Raw genomic sequence first — 18,123 nt, forward strand, 5'->3', positions numbered from 1 at the left:
GGGTTTATGACTCATATTGGATGGGGTCTGACTACGAGAAAAGCCAATTATGTGATATTGCCTTAATGATATCAACTGACCTCAGGGAAGAAGAACTGGAGTTTGAATTACTTAATGAGATCCCCAATAAAAAAAAGCTCTGGACACTGAATCCCCATGGCTTGCTTGCTGGTGAAAGACGTTGATGCATGTGGAAGGGTAGTGTGCCCTTTTGAGACATGACAGTTCCGTATTAGGAACCCTCCCAGACCTCTCCCTATGTGTCTTTTCATTTGTATCCTTTTTGCTATACTAAGTATAGTGCTCTCTGTGAGTTCTGTGAGTCACTCTAGCAAATTACAAAACCTGAGAAAGTGGGAGACAGCAAGTCAAATGAGGGGGGACTGGTGACCCCCAATCTTATGGCTGGTATCCTGAGGGAGTAGAGGGAAATCCCACATTTGTAGCCAGCAGGTCAGAGGTGAGGACAGCCCTGGGGACCCCTGAGTTTATGGCTGGTGTCCTGAAGAAGTAACAGGAAAAGCCTCGATTTGTAGCCAACAAGTCAGAAGTGAGAGTGTTGGAACTCCGAGGCTTTCGGCTGGCGTTTGAGATCTTGGGCTGAGTTGGCAGTCTGGAGGACTGTACCCTTTACTTGTGATGTCTGACCTACTTCTAGGTGGTTTGGGTCAGAGGAACATGTGCAGCTGGTGTCAACAGAAGCAGAACAGTTGGGAACAGAACTGAAGAGTTAAGCGATTGCAATTTTTTCCTTACATACAGCATGATGAAGTATATTTATCTGCTCAAATTAATCTAATTTAAATATTTAGTAATTATATTCTTTTAATGACATACTATGTTGTGATTGGGGCATTGAAGGAATAGAAAAAACTAAGATAAATTTTTAAAAAAACATTTTTAGCATAAAGTAAGTTGGGCCTTTATTTTATATTGGTTCATACTTATCAGTTTATACATATATTTGTACTAAGGCAGAAGGGCTTTCTCTCCAAATCTACCATTCTCAAACAAAACGGCCCAGGACTTCACTACTTTAATCACAGGGTAGCTCAGCCCTTTCCAACAAGATGTGTTAACCTGATTGTATCATATTTCAGTTATTCTCCATCCTGTTTGCACTCTGTGTCTTTCCTTCAGTTTTAGGAGAAGGAGCCAGGAAAATTTTAAGATAACACCCTTCTCCAAAGGAAGAGGTAAGCTGATGGATGAAACTGAACCAAAGTGAAACTATAAGAGAAATGATAGTTGACAATACAGCTATGTCTTGGTTATCTAGTACTGCTATAACAGAAATACCACAAGTGGATAGTTTTAACAAACAGACGTTTATTCTCTCACAGTCTAGTAGGCTAGAAGTCCGAATTCAGGGTGCCAGCTCGAGGGGAAGCCTTTCTCTTTCTGTCAGCTATGGAGGAAGGTCCTTGTCATCAATCTTCCCTTGGTCTAGGAGCTTCTCCAAGCAGGAACCTCGAGTCCAAAGGAAGAGCTCTTCTCCCGACGCTGCTTTCTTGGTGGTATGAGGTCCCCGTTTCTCTCTGCTCACTTCTCTCTTTTATATCTCAAAAGAGATTGGCTCAAAACATGACTCAATCTTGTAGATTGAGTCCTGCCCTATTAACATAACTGCTGCTAATCCCATCTCAATGACATCACAGAGATAGGATTTACAACACATAGGGAAATCAGACCAGATGACAAAACGATGGACAATCACACAATACTGGGAATAGTGGCCTAACCAAGTTGACAGATGTTTTGGGGGGACACAGTTCAATCCATGACTGGCTATCCAGAAAATCTAAGTGCTAAAGAACATAGAAAACCTGCACTATGCCAATATCATCTACCTTAGCCATGCACCTAACTAAAGACATCCCATCTGCTTGTGGGCTGGGTCCCATCCCCTCCCTATTCAGGGACAATGCTCCAGCAATTTCTCCCTTTCTCCTTTTCGTCTATTTCTTTCTCTAAGACTACAGAAATGTTTCATTTCTTCCATCCTAAAAATAATTAAAAAAAAAAAAAAACTCTTGCGTCTACTTCCTCCTCCAGCTTCCACACCATTTTTTCTCCTTTCCTGAACAGTAAAATTCCTTAAAAGAATTGTCTACACTCTCTCACGTCTTGTCCTTCGCCTTTAAGCTATCTTCAATCAGGTTTTTATTTCATCCATTTAAAATCCTGCCCTTGTCAAGGTCATCGAGTGACTTCCATGTTGCCAAATCCAATGACCAATTTTTAGGCCTCATCTTGGCTTGTCAGCAACACTGGACACAACCGTCTCCTCGACACATTCTCTTTCTTAGCTTTACTCATACCTGTCTGGCTTCCTTTGCTGGTTCCTCATTTTCCTGGTGTGGCCCAAGGCCCAGAGCTTGAATTCTTCTCTTTTCTATCTCCATCCATTCTTTAATGATATCATCCAGCCTCGTGGTATTTTTAAAATGCCATCTATATGCTATGACTCCCAAATATATGTCCCTAGCCCTGACCTCTCTCTAAGTGTCCACTCAACTTCTGCCCTTGGTTGTCCAGTAGATGTCCCAAATGTAACTTGTCCATAACCGAATTCCTGATCATTCCCCCAAACCTACTCCTCCCACATCTTACCCATTTTAGTTAATGGCAACTTCATACTTCCACTTGTTTTGCCAAAAACCTTGGAATCATCTTGACAGCTGTCTCCCACACCTACGTCTACTCTATCAGCAAACACTGTTGGCTCCACCTTCAAAATATTTTCAAAATCTGACCGCTGACTCTGTTGCTATAGCAAGCTGTGAATAAATAGTCTTTATTCGTTCTTATTTGAGTATCCTTTGTTTATTTCTACACATCCTAGTCTAAACCATCATCTCATGCTCGGATCATTGCAATTAATGTATCCCTGCTTTTACCATTATCTCCTATAGTCTATCCTGAAAACAGCAGCCATAATGATCCTTTGAAAACCCAGGTCAGATCATATCTCCTCTTCACTCCCTAGTTGCTCCCATCTCACCCAGTAAAAGCCAAATTCTTACAATAATCCAACAAGCCCTACGTGAGCTGGCCCCTGCTACCTCTGAGCCCCTCTCCTTCCACTTTCCTTGCTGATCACACTGTTCCAGCCTCTCTGGTTCCTTAAAATTATACAATGCACCATCCAGTCTCCTGTTCAGGGACATTGCACTTGCTATTCCTTCTACCTAGAATGCTCTTACCACAGACACCATGAGGGCCCCTCCCTTTGTTCCTTTGGATCTTTACACAAATCATTTACTTACTTCAAAGTGAAGTACCACTTTGTCCACATTGTCCAAAATATCAGTTCTCTTAACACTTTACATTCTGCTTTATTGCATTATTTTTCTAACATATCATATAGTTTACATGCCACACAAACTATATGTTACACGTAGACACATATTTCCATACCATACATTTTACTTATCTCGTCAGTCCCCTTACACTTTCTGCTCCCCCTTAACCCACACACACAACTACTAACACTACCATTAGAAAGTGAGGTCAATGAAGGCAAAGAATTTTATTTGTCCCACTGCCAAGAACATTACTTCGGACAGGGAAGGCATTCAATAAATGATTGTTGAATTCATAAAAAAAGATGGTCATTATATAATAAAGGTTAAAATCACCCAGATGGTATAACAATTCTCAGCTTGTAGACACCCAATAAGATGACTTCGAAATATATAAAGGATTAAAGGAGGTAGTTTGTATAAAACATTCACCACAACTAATGGATCACAACTACCAAAGCCTCCACCAGACTGAGTCCAGCACAACTAGATGGTGCCCAGCTACCACCACCAACTGCTCTGACAGGGATCACAGTAGACGGTTCCGGACAGAGCTGGAGAAAAATGTAGAACAAAATTCTAACTCACAAAAAAAAGAGCAGGCTTACTGGTCTGACAGAGACTGGCAAAAACCCAAGAGTATGGCCCGCAGAAACCCTTTTACCTCAGTAATGAAGTAACTCCTGAGGTTCACCCTTCAGCCAAAGATTAGACAGGTCCGTAAAACAAAACGAGACTAAATGGACACGCCAGCCCAGGGGCAAGGACGAGAATGCAGGAGGGGACAGGTAAGTTAGTAATGGGGAACCCAAAGTTGAGAAGGGAGTGTTAACACGTCGTGGGATTGGCAATCAATGTCACAAAACAACATGTGTACAAGTAAAAAAGACCAGACTTAATGGTCTGACTTGAGATTGGAGGAACCCCCAAAGCCATGGTCCCTGGACACTCTGTTAACCCAGAACAGAAACCATTCCTGAAGCCTACTCTTCAGACAAAGATTAGACTGGACTATAAAACATAAAACAATACTTGTGAAGAGTGTGCTTAGTTCAATCAGATACATGATACCAAATGTGCAGCTCCTGTTCCGAGGCAGGATGAGAAGGCAGGAAAGGACAGGAACTGGTTGAATGGACACAAGAAACCCAGGGTGGAAAGGGGGAGTGTGCCAGCACATTGTAGGGATTGCAACTAATGTCATAAAACAATATGTGTATACATTTTTGTAAGAGAAATTAACTTGAGCTGTAAACTTTCAGGTAAGGCACTAGAAAATATATGTGTGTATTAATTGTTTGAGATATTGATTTGCTCTGTAAACCTTCATCTAAACCACAGTTTTAAAAAGAAAGTTAAAAAAAAATTCACCACAGTGACCAACAACGATTAAGGAGTAATCTGTGGTAGATTTTTTTTTTTTAAATCTTGGCCACCTGATGCAATTAGAAGAAAATACAAAAAAGTATGAATGAACTCTAGTGAGTATAAACATATTGTATAAAATAAAGTTTCCATCGTGTAAGCTACAAGGGGGAAGGGACACACTAAAGATTTTCCATGGGTGGGAATCTCACAGAGGTTCTCAAACTTGAGTGTATATCAGAATCACCTGGAGAGTTTGTTAAACCACAGCTCTCTGGAATCACCACTACAGTCTCTGATTCAGTAGGTCTGGGGAGGGGCCCAATACATGTACTTTTCTAATATTCTCAGGTAATGCTGCTTGTCTAGGGAGCTTCTAAACAAGAACCCTATCCCTGATCCCCAAGCCTAGAAAATCCCAGATATCCCCCCTGGACTTCTTCACTTTTTGCTTTCTCTTTTCGTGGTGAATGAGGGAACATTTTTAAAGATGTGCTGTAAGTCACAGAACAACACCGCCCCTCTCAACAGCTTCCCCAATGGGCTTCCAGGGGTTGCAGAACAAGGAGTCCACATTACCTAAAGTTAGATGGTGGGAATAAAGTTTTGTACAATTTTATGGTTTTGTGAATTCAACAAACACCCAGACCCAAAGTCAAGAGCAGAGAATTGATTCTTGAAGACTGAAGCTTCCTCCATTACTATAAGCATAGGACTGAAGCTTGAGATACAGAATATTTCATCTTCCCAGAAAGTTACCTCCTGCGACGTTTTAGGCAATACCATGCCCCACACCCCAATCCCCAGGCAAGCACTGATCATTGAACTTGGGTCATGGAGGATGCTTAGACACTTGCAAGCAAGGCCCCTGCCCTGGGAGCCAACCTCTGGGATCCCTGCCTCTTTCGAGAGCCTTCCTGGAAATCTTGACAGTCTCCATCCTATACCTGGGCCTGGCTGTGGCCTTCAGAACCTTCTGGGTTGTGCAGGCCAGTTTGCTGGCCTGCTATTTGACCGGTGGTAGTGGGGGGCTTACACTTCCAGATGCCTTCCCAAGACAGGGCTCCTTCCCAACTAGATGACCTCCTAGAGAGTCTAAGGCCAGCTGGCGGCAACCATACCCTTCTTTTAGAAACCAGGAAAGGTAGATGTAGCTACTGTCTCTCTGATCTATGTCTGTTTACAACACAGAAAGAGCACCATGGGACGACTTGGTCTAAATTGGTTCTGAGCAAGGCCTCTAGCTTCCTAAGGCCTTCACCAGTTCAGCATTTCTCCAAGGTAAGTGCCCGTAGGGCAGGCAAGCATGGCTGCCGCATCCCTAAAAGCCACCTTCCAGGGGAGGTGTAAGGAAGAGGAAATTCCACGTTATCTTGTCTTCCAAGGGCTTTTGTGTTTTTCTCCCTGACATGGGCTCTCCTCTGTTTGTCAATGGCGGCTGGATAGAGTCCTTAACAAAAAAAACAAACAAAAAAACTCGTTGCCATCAAGTCGATTCCAACTCATAGCGACCGTATAGGACAGAGCAGAACTGCCCCATAGGGTTTTCAAGGAGTGGCTGGTAGATTCGAACTGCCAACCTTTTGGTTAGCAGCCATAGCTCTTAACCACTGTGCCTCCAGGGCTCTGATAGAGTTCTTAGGCCTCTCTTTTCTGGTGAATGATGCAGCAGGGCGCTGGAGGAAAAGCAAGTTGGTGAAGGAAGACCCTGTTGAGATGGGCCCACGCAAGTCTATGCAGGGGGAAAGACACTCAAAGTCCATGGATCCCTTGTGCCTGTGCCCAGGCAAAGGAGCTGTGCCTACTCTGGGTTCCTGGCTTAGGGGAGCTGGCAGTTTATTTTTTCCCATTTGTTAATTTGTCCACTCTCCAAGGCTGGGAGAATGGCTTAGGGCATGTGATGGATCCTACTTCCAGCCCAGGGGACTCAGCAATTGCTGAACCTGGTCCGGGACCCACTGCAGAGCAAGGAGTGGAGAGGTAAATGGGAGAGAGGTTTTTTCCCAAAGAAGGGTGTTTTTGATCCACACGGTAGGCCATATGCAAGTACTTATCTTTTGCCGATCCAGGGCTGCTTCTCACTGGTTCTGGGTGGGCGAGTAGACTCTCTGGTGCTGGGTCTCTCCTGGTGTGGAAGACGCACCTCCCGAGCACTGCTGCTTGCCTGCTTCACCGCTCAGCCATGAGCTGATTAGGCCTGAAGGGCTCAGGCTCTCGCTGGGTCAGGTCTGGCAACTCCTTCTGCTTCTGAACCATGTCTCCCTCCCCCTGCCACTAAAGTCTAGTTCCTCAACTCTGCCTTTGATGTTCAGGGCTCCCAGATTGCCATATATAATCTAATCACTTGTTTTTTCGTGTCTTTCTTTGTTGCAAGAGGGTCCACCAGAAGTGTCTGACTACTCTGCCATCTTGGCCCCACCTCCTCCTTGGCCTTTGTAGAGCCCCTCTTTTGGATCTTTAATTTGACCCACCGGGTGAGATCAGCTGGGGAGTTAGGGGACAACGAGATCATCCCCCTCAGAACCAAAAAGCTTAGACAATCCAGTAGCATCATCTAAGAACAACCCCTGGCTTCTGCTAACATTTCCCAAGACACAACAGCATAGCCAGTAGTGTCCCGAGGGCTTCACTAGCATTCTCCAAGAATGCCCCACAGCACTTCCTGAAACCAATTGGCATGGCCAATGAAGTGTCCCTCGGGCTCCACTAGCACTTCCCAAGACCCCTTGGCAAAGGGCCATGCAGGACCCTCAGACTCTTGCAAATGATCTGCTAGCACCTCCTGGAAGTGCCTTACAGACTTTGCTAGCACTGCACTGGCAATGCGCCCCACAGGATTCTCAGGCTTTCTGCTTTCTCAGAATGGCACTGCACTTAATGGGCTACCCTGCTTTCTGTACCCATTTGTCAGGGAGTTGAGCTGAGAAAACTGAGCTGCTTGGTGTCTGAATAGCCAATTAAGACAAGCCAAAATGAAGGTAATAAGCTTTTATCACACTGTGATAGTATAAGCAAGAGTTCCAACCTGGAGAGAAGGCACCTAGATCCTCCCAGTCCCATTTTCCCCAGGAACAGCATCTGGACGAGGGTCAGGCAGATCAGTGCAGATGTGAGGATCCACCTCACTGATGAGGGAGCCCTGAACAAGAAGCTCCTGAAGTTTTATGGACCCCCAGGCTGGGGCTGGGGAAGGGTGAAGAGAAAGGGATAGTGGTAGAAAAGTACTGAGAACTGTGTCAGAGTAAGGAAGTGTCTTAAAGCCCCCCCCCCCATGATAAGGCTTCAGCAGGGCACCTGAGGAAGCCCTCTTCTGAAGCTTTCCCCTCACCCCCCAATAAAGAGGGCTCCATATGGAGGTGAATGGGCTAGAAATGTAGATATGTGAAAGAGCATGGCTGGTTGGCAGGGCTGAGTAGTTGGCTAACTCCTTTCAGAGACTATAATGCATTGGTTGTACATCAAGTATGGTAAGAGTGGGCAGCTTCTGTCCTATGGTCAGGCCAGAAAAATCACACATAGGTTTCTAGCCAGAAGCCGTACTCATTTACCTTTAAAACTGTCATATTAAAACCAACAAAAATACCCAGGGAGTTTACACACACACATTTGTTGGTGTATTCAGGTTCTACAGCATCAACTGTGGTAACATATTCTCATAGAAAACAAAAAAGAAATCCCTGGTGGTGCAGTGGTTAAGAGCTCAGGCTGCTAATCAAAAAGTCAGCAGTTCAAATCCACCAGCCACTCCTTGGAAACCCTATGCGGCGGTTCTACTCTGTCCTATAGAGTGGCTACGAGTCAGAATCGACTCAACAGCAATGGGTTACTCGATATTTTTACATGTACCAGAATACATACACCTATGTATTAATTTATAATTAAAAAATTCATTGACAATCCATAGCCATGTCACCTTTATCGTTAATGCTCTAAATATATTCTTTCATTTTTTTCCGTCATTAGACCCGCCAAAATCTAGTCACTGATAACACTGGGTAAATCTAATAGTGTGTAGTCTCTTAATTTCTACTTTTAAGTGTACTTTCCTTTTTACTTGTGTTGGTTTTATTCTGTTCCATTTGTGGTTTCTTCACATACTTATTCCTTCAATACATTTATTTATCAAGGGTCCACTATGTGACAGGACCTTCACTGGTTGCTAAAGTGGATAAGACGAAGACTGGGTTCAAAAATGAAGTTTCCTTAATGCATTAAAGGGTATTAATTTCTCACTGCATAGAACTTTGGTGACATCCCACAAGTTTAGATGTGTAGTCATTACATTATCATTCATTTCTTAGAAGCCTATCATTTCAGTTTTAATTTGCATTTAAATTTTTTTTTACCAAAACTTTCAAACACATACAAAAGTATAAATATTAGAGCAATGAACTTCCATGAACAAACCACCACACTTCAATAATTATCGACATTTTGCCAACCTAGTTTCCAGCTCTTTTCCTCAATTTTTTTTTCTGGAATTTTTTTAAAAAATCCAGACATCATTTCATAAACTGTAAGTATCTCTAACAAATAAGATCTTTCATTTTTAAATAACCACATTGACATTATCACCCCTAACACAATATTTTTAAATATCATCTAATATTTAGTCCATTTCCACATTTCTCCCACTATCTCCAAGTGTTTTTTTTTTAATTTTCTTAAAATCAGGTCCACTTAAGGGACACATATTGTTCACGTCTCTTAAGTTTCTTTTAATCTGTTAATGGTTGTCCCTCTCCTTTCCTTTTTCATGTTGGTTGATGAAATCAGGTCAAATATGTAGAATTCTACATTCTGGATCTGGTTGATTGCTTCCTTGTGGTGTCATTTACCTTGTTCAGCTCTTCCCGCAAATTCTTGATTTTAAAGAATTTTATCTAAAGGCTTGATTCCTTCAGTTCATTATTTTGACAATAAGTCTTCATAGGTAGTGCTGTGTACCGCCTATTGCATTATACCAGGAGGTGCGTGTTGTCTGACAGTCCCACTTTTATTGAGGTTAAGATTGATCAAAAGGTTCCAGAGGTGGTCAGCTTGATAAACTGATGATACAGTTCTCATTGATCATTTTCTGGACTACTTATTCCAATAGGGGCTAGAAAATGGTAGTTTTTCTAATCCTATCATTCTTTCTATATGTGAATAAATTAAAAACAAAAGAACACTTCAATTTGATAAACTTTTGGTGACCCTGAAGCTTGGTTCATATCGGAAAGGCAAGATAAATGCTCAGTTTTTCCCCTTATCAATTTCCAGAATGATGAGTTAGTGCCACAGCATCTTCTACAGCTGATCAAATTGTGTGGCCATCATCTAGTAAGCCATCAAACTACTGGTCGGGTCATGTCAAAAGACCCAACTTTAAAGAATTCCCACTGGTCAAAAACAGAGCACTTTGAACATCAAAAACTACATTGATTTTCAACTGAATTGCAATTACGGGACTTCACACACACACACAATATTAAATTTCCAAGTGGTCTTTTTGCCATCTTTTTTAATCATTTCTAATTCATCTTGAATTGTGGTCAGACAGTGGAGATTATAAGCCATTTGTTTTTTGGAATTCATCATGGGAAAATCATTTCACATCCCTGATTCTTCAACAGTTGTACTCATAACCCCACAATCACAAAATTCACTTTTCAACATAAAATTTCTGATGCAGCTGAAAGGATGAAGAACTTATCACATTCACTGTAATCCTCTAGCTTTTATCCAGAATAAAGTTTAATAAGTGCTGAGAGGCGACGGAAGGCATTTCTACATTTATTACTTCTATAGGATCTTTCTTTCATGAATTAACTAGTACTAATGATAACCATTATAGAAAATATTTACAGAATACATGCTATGTAGCTGTTATTCTTCCAAGTATTAACTACTTAATTCTTACAACAATCCTACACAGTGTGACAGGCAGCCTCTACAATGGCTTCCAATGGTCCCCCACCTACTGGTATTCATATTCTTGTGTAATCTCCTTCTCTTGATTGTGGGCTGGCCTAGTGACTTGTTTCTAACCAACAGAAGTGGATCATTTCTCGGTCGAGCCTTCAGATGCAACCCCAGCCCTGGCTGAAACCTTGATTGTAGCCTTGTTAGAGACCATGAAGCAGAGGGCCCAACTAAGTCATGCCTGGACTTCTGGCTGATAGAAATTGTGAGATAATAAATGTGTGCTATTTTAAACTACTAAGTTTGTGGTAATTATACAGCAATAAATAATACACATTATCACCATTTTAAAAATGAGTAAAATGAGGCACAGAAGTATCTTGTTCAATGTCATATTGGTAATAAAGTACTGGAATGGATATATTGATAGATAAGGCTAAGATTTTCCTACATTCATTACATTATTCTCTCACGAGTTTGCTGAAGATAAACGTTTGAGTGGTAACAGGAGACTTTCAAATCAACATATTTTTATCTAATACAAAATCTCTTAGGCTGAGGTAATTGTGAGAATGAAACAAACTTTCTCAAGAATGAATTTTGTGATGTCTGGTAACAAAGTCCATTTGAAGGGTTTCTTGTATTAAATTGCATTATGAATTTTCTGATGTTGAGTAAGGTGTGAATGTTGTCTAAAGGCCTTCTTACATTCCTTACATTTGTAGGGTTTCTCACCAGTATGAATTCTCTGGTGCTGAGTAAGAAATGAATAAAGTCTAAAAGCCTTACCACATTCTTTACATTCATAAGGTTTCTCACCAGTATGAATACTCTGATGCTGAGTAAGTTGTGAGAGCAGTCTAAAGGGTTTCCTACATTCCTTACATTCATAAGGTTTCTCACCAGTATGAATACTCTGATGTTGAGTAAGTTGTGAGAGCAGTCTAAAAGCCTTCCTACATTCTTCACATTCATAGGGTCTCTCACCGATATGAATGCTCTGATGTGAAATAAGTTGTGAGTAACTACTAAAAGTCTTCCAACACTCCATACATTCATAGGGTTTCTCACGAGTATGAATTCTCTGATGGCGAACAAGTTGTTGCCTTAATCTAAAAGTCTTCCCACATTCCTTACATTCATAGGGCTTCTCACCAGTGTGAATGCTCTGATGGACAGTAAGTTGTTGGCATATTCTAAAAGCCTTTCCACATTCCTTACATGCATAGGGTTTCTCACCAAAATGAATTTTCTGATGTACCCTAAGGTCTGGACCACATACAAAGGCTTTCCCACATTCCTTACATTCATGAAGCTTCTCAGCAGTATGAAGTCTCTGATGTCGAGTAAGGTGTGTACACTGTCTAAAGGTCTTTCCACATGCTTTACATTCATAAGGTTTCTCGCCAGTGTGAATTCTCTGATGTCGAGCGAGTTGCTGATGTACTCTAAAGGCCTTTCCACATTCTTTACATTCATAGGGTTTCTCACCAGTATGAAGTCTCTGATGTTGAGTAAGTTCTTGGAGCACTGTAAATGCTTTCCCACATTCCTTACATTCATAGGGTTTCTCACCAGTATGAAGTTTGTGATGCCGAATAAGGTGTGCACGCTGTCTAAAGGCCTGCCCACATTCCTTACATTTATAAGGTTTCTCACCAGTATGAATTCTCAGATGTTGACTAAGTGTTGAGCGACGAATAAAGGTCTTTCTACATTCCTTACATTCATATAACTTTTCTCCATTATGAATTCTCTGATATTCAGTAAGGAAACTGTGTTTTTTGTAAGTGGTTATTTTTTCAGGGGTAATTTTCACTTGCCTAAAATATCCCTCTTGTGGTTCCTTTTGCCCCTCAATCTTGTTTTGGCATTCCCAATCATTTCCATAAATGCAGCCTGGAAAGCTATAGCTTTTAATTCTTTCCATTATTTCCCATTGGAATGAATATATTTCATAAATGTCCTTTTCTGGAGATAAATTATTGGTCCTGTATGTGGACTCCAAATCTGGAAAAAAAAAAAAAAAAGAAATCAAACACATGGTATTTTCCAGTTCCAGAAGAAAACTTCCATACGGAAATAAAAGGCAAACGTAAAATAATGTCTATTTCAAGTGAATGGATTAGACACTGTAAAACAGAAATTTCTACTACAATACCACATATGTGTTCCGAAAATACTTCGCCTTCTGCAAACTTACCAAAATTTACAAGTTTCATGGGAAAAATAGGGCTGGAGTAGACCACTCAAATCTATGCAACTTTATAACCAGGGCATTAACAAAAATAATAACTGACTAACCAAATGACAACTCAGATAACCTAATAAACAGCTCAGCATGGCTGAAGGGTGCTTCATGTATATTAAAATGCACAAAAATAGAGTGCAAATGCTGAGTTTCAGGTTCTGAGACATTGCTTTCCTGAGTTTATGTAATAAAGAATAAATGAAAGAAAAGCCAGAGATGCCTGGTGTCTTAGTCATCTGGTGCTGCTACAACAGAAATACCACAAGTGGATGGCTTTAACAAAGAGAAATTTATTTCCTTACAGTAAAGTAGGCTAAAAGTCCAAATTCAGGGCGTCAGCTTCAGGGGAAGGCTTTCTCTCTCTCGGCCTTCTCATCAGTGTTCCCCCAGACTAGGAGCTTCTCGGCGCAGGGACCCCGGTGCAAAGGACACGCTCTGCTCCCGGCACTTTCTTGATGGTATGAGGTCCCCCTATCTCACTGCTCACTTCTGTCTTTTATATCCCAAGACATTGCCTCAGGATACAGTCCAATCTTGTAGACTGAGTCCTACCTTACTAACATAACTGCCACCCATCCTCCCTCATTAACATCATAGAGGCAGGTTTACAACATACAGGAAATCACAGCCTAGCCAAATTGATACACACATTTTTTGGGGGACATAATTCAAACCATGACACCTGGAAAAAAGAAAACTAAGTTATAAGGACTGCCATGAGCAGCAAATCTTTTTAATTCTCTAAGTAATATTAACACAGATGTGAGGATTAGGATAACAGAACATAATTTACATGCTATTTACTCTAACATGTAGAAAAAATAAAATAGAAAAGGGGACTATTGCTTCTAGTTATGATGGAGAAGCTGATATCAGACTAACTCACCGAAAACTAAAAAGTTGAATTAAAAAAAATCTGTTTGAAGACACTAATTAACAACTAAAGCAGGCAAGATTAGACAACCAAGATCCTAGAGAGAAAGAGAATATGTTGGATGAAAAGCTTTGGTAATCATCCCAGACTTTCAGTTGGGACCCTACAAGAGCTACACTTAGAACACTAGGAACAAAGAGAAAAAGATTCTCGAATAGATGAAGTGGAAGTTGATCAGTCCATACTCTATCCGCCAGCAGAGGCATATCAAATTCTTTCTGGAGAAAGAAAACATATCATTCGGAAACAGTATTATTTAGAGCCTCTAAAATTTTTCAAATATAATGTCCAGCATTCAATTATAAATTATCTAATGAGACAGGAGAAAAATGACCAAAAACCAAGAGATAAAACAAAATAGAAACAAATGGAAAGATATTCCATGTTCATGAATTAGAAGACTTGATCTTGTTAAGATGTCAATACTACACAAAGTGATCTATAGATTCAATGCAGTCCTGATCAAAATTCCAACAGCCTTCTTTATAGAAATAGAAAAATCAATCCTCAGCTTTATATGGAATGGCAAGATGCCCTGAATAGCTAAAACAATGTTGAAAGAACAAAGTAGGAGGACTCAAACTTGCTGATTTAAAAACATATTATACAGCTACAGTAATCAAAACAGCCTGGTACTGGTATAACAATAGACATAGACCAATGGAATACAATTGAGAGTCAAGAATTAAAACCACACATTTATGGTCAATTGATTTTTGACAAGGGTGCTAAGTCTATTCAATGAGGAAAGAAGAGTCTCTTCAATAAACAGTGCTAAGAAAATTGTATTTCCACATGCATAAAAATGAAATAGGATCCACGCCTCACACCATATACACAAACAAATCCAAAATGGGTTAAGGACCTAAATATGCAATCTAAAACCATAAAATTCTTAGGAAAAAAAATGCAGGGGCAGTGTTGTCCAGCCTAGCTTTTAACAATGAATTATCTAATACAATAACAAAAGTACAAACAGCAAAATACAAAATAAATAAATGGGACCTCTTAAGAATTAAAAACTTATGTTCATCAAAAGACTTAACCAAAAACATGAAAAGACAAGCTACAGACAGGAAGAATATCTTTGGAAACCATATATTTGATAAGAATCTAATAACCAAAACATATATAAAACTTCAACAACTTAACAACAAGAAGACAACCTAATCATAAAACGGGCAAAGGACTTCAACAGACATTTCACCAAAGAGGACATTCAAATGGCCAATAAACACATGAAAAGATGCTCAGCATCATTAACCATCAGAGAGATGCAAATCAAAACCACAATGAAATATCATTCACTCTCACTAGGATGGCTACCCTGGTGACACAGTGGTTAAGCATTTGGCTGCTAACCAAAAGGTTGGCAGTTCGAGTCCACCAGCCGCTCCTTGGGAACCCTACGGGGCAGTTCTACTCTGTCCTATAAGGTCGCTATGAGTCGGAATCAACTTGACGGCAATGAGTTTGGTTTCTGGTTTTGTCCTACAAGGCGGCCAGGGAGCAGCACCAATCCAACAGCAATGAGCAGACCAAGCACTCCCAGATCTTGGTTTCTGAATACCATTCCCCATTAAAAGGAAGCCTGTCTCTTTGAAGAATGGCTGATGCAGAGGTGAGGCAAAAAAGTACAAGAAATCAAAAAGTACCAGGAATCAAGTAAGTCCTCAAAAAATGATGGAGACAGGTCAAAAAGAAACAGAAATCATCTTGAATGGCTCCCACTAGCCAAATGTGGGATATTTTGAATATCCAACTAAAGAATGACAGTAACAGATTATAATCCACTAAAAATTAGGAAGCCAAAAGTTCATACAGATTTAAATAAATAAGTAATCAAATAGAAAGGAACGTAGTATTTACAAAGTCTCAAGGTACTTCCCCAGACAATACTCAACTACAAAGAGTAAAAGAGTAACTGCGGTGGAGAAGTCTGACAGACATCAACGTAACGTGATGATGAAAGTGAACATCACCAGTAATGGGACGCAGCACGACAGGATGCGACGAGAGTAACACAGCACTGCTTGTGTGACTGCCGTCAAATATGCACGTCTGAGTCTACTCACGAGGAAACACGAGCAAGGCAAACTGAGGGATATTCTACTAAGTAACTGGCCTATTACTGTCAAAAGTGTCAAGGTCATGAAAGTCAAGGAAAGACTGAGGAACTGCTCCAGATTCCAGATTGAAAGAGACTTAAGAGATGTGACAGCTAAATGCAACCCATGATTCTGGACTGGATCCTTTGGCTGTAAAGGGTATTATTGGGTCAACTGGCAAAACTTGAATTGGTTTACAAGATTAGATGGTAGTAAAGTATCAGCGATAATTTCCTGATTTTGATGCTTGTATCGTAGTTATGTGGGAAAATGTCCTTGTTTCTATAAAATACACAGTAAAGCATTTGGGGGTGATGGGGCATCAGACTGGCAACTTACCTACAAATGGTTCAAGATAAAAAGTTCTCTATAATGCTAATTTTTCTGTAAAGGTTTGTAATTTTTAAAAATGAAAATATTATTTAAAAACAACAAAATTACTTTCAAATGCATATAACAGAAGAAAAGAAATGCTGAAAAACAATCCAGGCTTCTATTTCAAGACTAGACAAAAATTAAAGCTCAACTAAACAGCTAACAGGACAAACACCTTACTTATGAGGACACAGAAAGTGGACTGTAAAAAGCTAGATAAAGGTCTATCATACAAATAGAACTGAAAGAAAGCTACAGGAATTAAGGCATTATGACATTGGCTAAGGGGAGATAAAGAGACCAATGAACTGGAACACAGTCCAGAAACACGCAGAAACCTACACTCACCTGACTTATGACAAAGGAAATACTGCAGGGCAGGGGCGGGGGGAAGGACAGTCTTTTCAACTAATGGTGCTGGGTCAGGGGATAGCCACACTGGAGAAAACATTTACGTTGTTGTAGTTAGTTGTCATAGAGGCAATTCTGACTACACACACGTGGGTTCACCGTGAGTCGGAATCGACTCAATGGCAACTAACAACAACATATATATTTTTTCCATTTGGCTACCCCGTTGACTCAGCACTGTATACACCCACACACACCCACACACACCTATATATAAACCTTTTGCCATCAAGTCGATTCTGACTCATAGCAACCCTATAGGACAGAGTAGAACTGTCCCATAGGGGTTTTCAAGGGGTGGCTGGTGGATTCGAACTGCCAACCTTCTGGTTAGCAGCCAAACGCTTAACCACTGCAAGGCAGGTTCAAGATACACACATACATACACACACACACACGTATATACATACACATATACATATATGTATATATGTGTACAAATACATGCATGTATCTTGACTCTACCTCATGCTATAAACAAAAATCAATTCCAGATGGATCACAGATCTAAATGAGAAAAGTAAATCTATCTTTCAGAAGAAAACCTAGTACAGTGTTTCTCAAAGTGCAGCGCAAGATCAACCACATTCGCATCATCTAGAAACTAGTCAGAAGAAATATAACTTCTCAGACTCCACCTCAGATCTGCTGAACCAGAAACTCTGCAGTTGGGGCAATAATCCATATTTTAATAAGCCCCCAGGTAATTCTGATTCCTGCTAAAGTTTGAGAACCAGTGTCAGAGAATACCTTAATGACTTTGAGATAAACAAGGATTTTTAAAACTGGATACAAAATGTGCTAATCATAAAGAAAAAACTGGTAAGTTGTTAGCTGCCATCGAGCTGGTCCTGACTATAGCGACCCTGCGTACCACAGAACGAAACACTGCCTGGTCTTGCGCCATGCTCGCAATCGTTGTTATGCTTGAGCCCATTGTTGCAGCCACTGTGTCAGTTCATCTCGTTGAGGGTCTTCCTCTTTTTCGCTGACCCTCTACTTTACCAAGCATGATGTTCTTCTCCAGGGACTGATCCCTCCTGACAACAAGTCCAAAGTATGTGAGATGTAGTCTCGCCATCTTTGCTTCTAAGGAGTATTCCGGTTGTACTTCTTCCAAGACAGATATGTTCATTCTTTTGGCAGTCCATGGTATACTCAATATTCTTCACCAACACCATAATTCAAAGATGTCAATTCTTCTTAGCTCTTCGTTATTCATTGTCCAGCTTCTGCATGTGTATGAGGCTACTGAAAAGACAATATGGTTGAAAAGACCACGGCTTGGGTCAGGTGTACCTTAGTCTTCAAGGTGACATCTTTGCTTTTCAACACTTTAAAGAAGTATTTTGCAGCAGATTTGCCTAATGCAATGCGACGTTTGATTTCTTGACTGCTGCTTCCATGGGTGTTGATTGTGGATCCAAGTAAAATGAAATCCTTGACAACTTCAATCTTTTCTCTGTTTAT

At 40.6% G+C, this 18,123-nt stretch overlaps 1 protein-coding gene across 3 annotated transcripts in view; it reads right to left on the reverse strand.

The window, feature by feature from the left end:
• Window positions 1-8,617: 8,617 nt before the first annotated feature.
• The window catches only part of LOC101343990 (zinc finger protein 14 homolog), a 123,290-nt gene continuing 113,784 nt past the window's right edge, over window positions 8,618-18,123 (reverse strand). For 2 of the 3 annotated variants that reach the window (XM_023742263.1, XM_023742272.1), the window contains one exon: window positions 8,618-12,584. In XM_023742263.1, the coding sequence (XP_023598031.1) occupies window positions 11,218-12,584 (1,367 nt within the window). In that variant the 3' untranslated portion in view covers window positions 8,618-11,217. The remainder of the gene's footprint in view (window positions 12,585-18,123) is intronic. The other variant, XM_023742271.1, reaches the window with a different exon arrangement.

The sequence above is a fragment of the Trichechus manatus genome, unplaced genomic scaffold (assembly GCF_000243295.1).
Source record: "Trichechus manatus latirostris isolate Lorelei unplaced genomic scaffold, TriManLat1.0 scaffold00207, whole genome shotgun sequence".
NCBI lineage: Eukaryota > Metazoa > Chordata > Mammalia > Sirenia > Trichechidae > Trichechus > Trichechus manatus.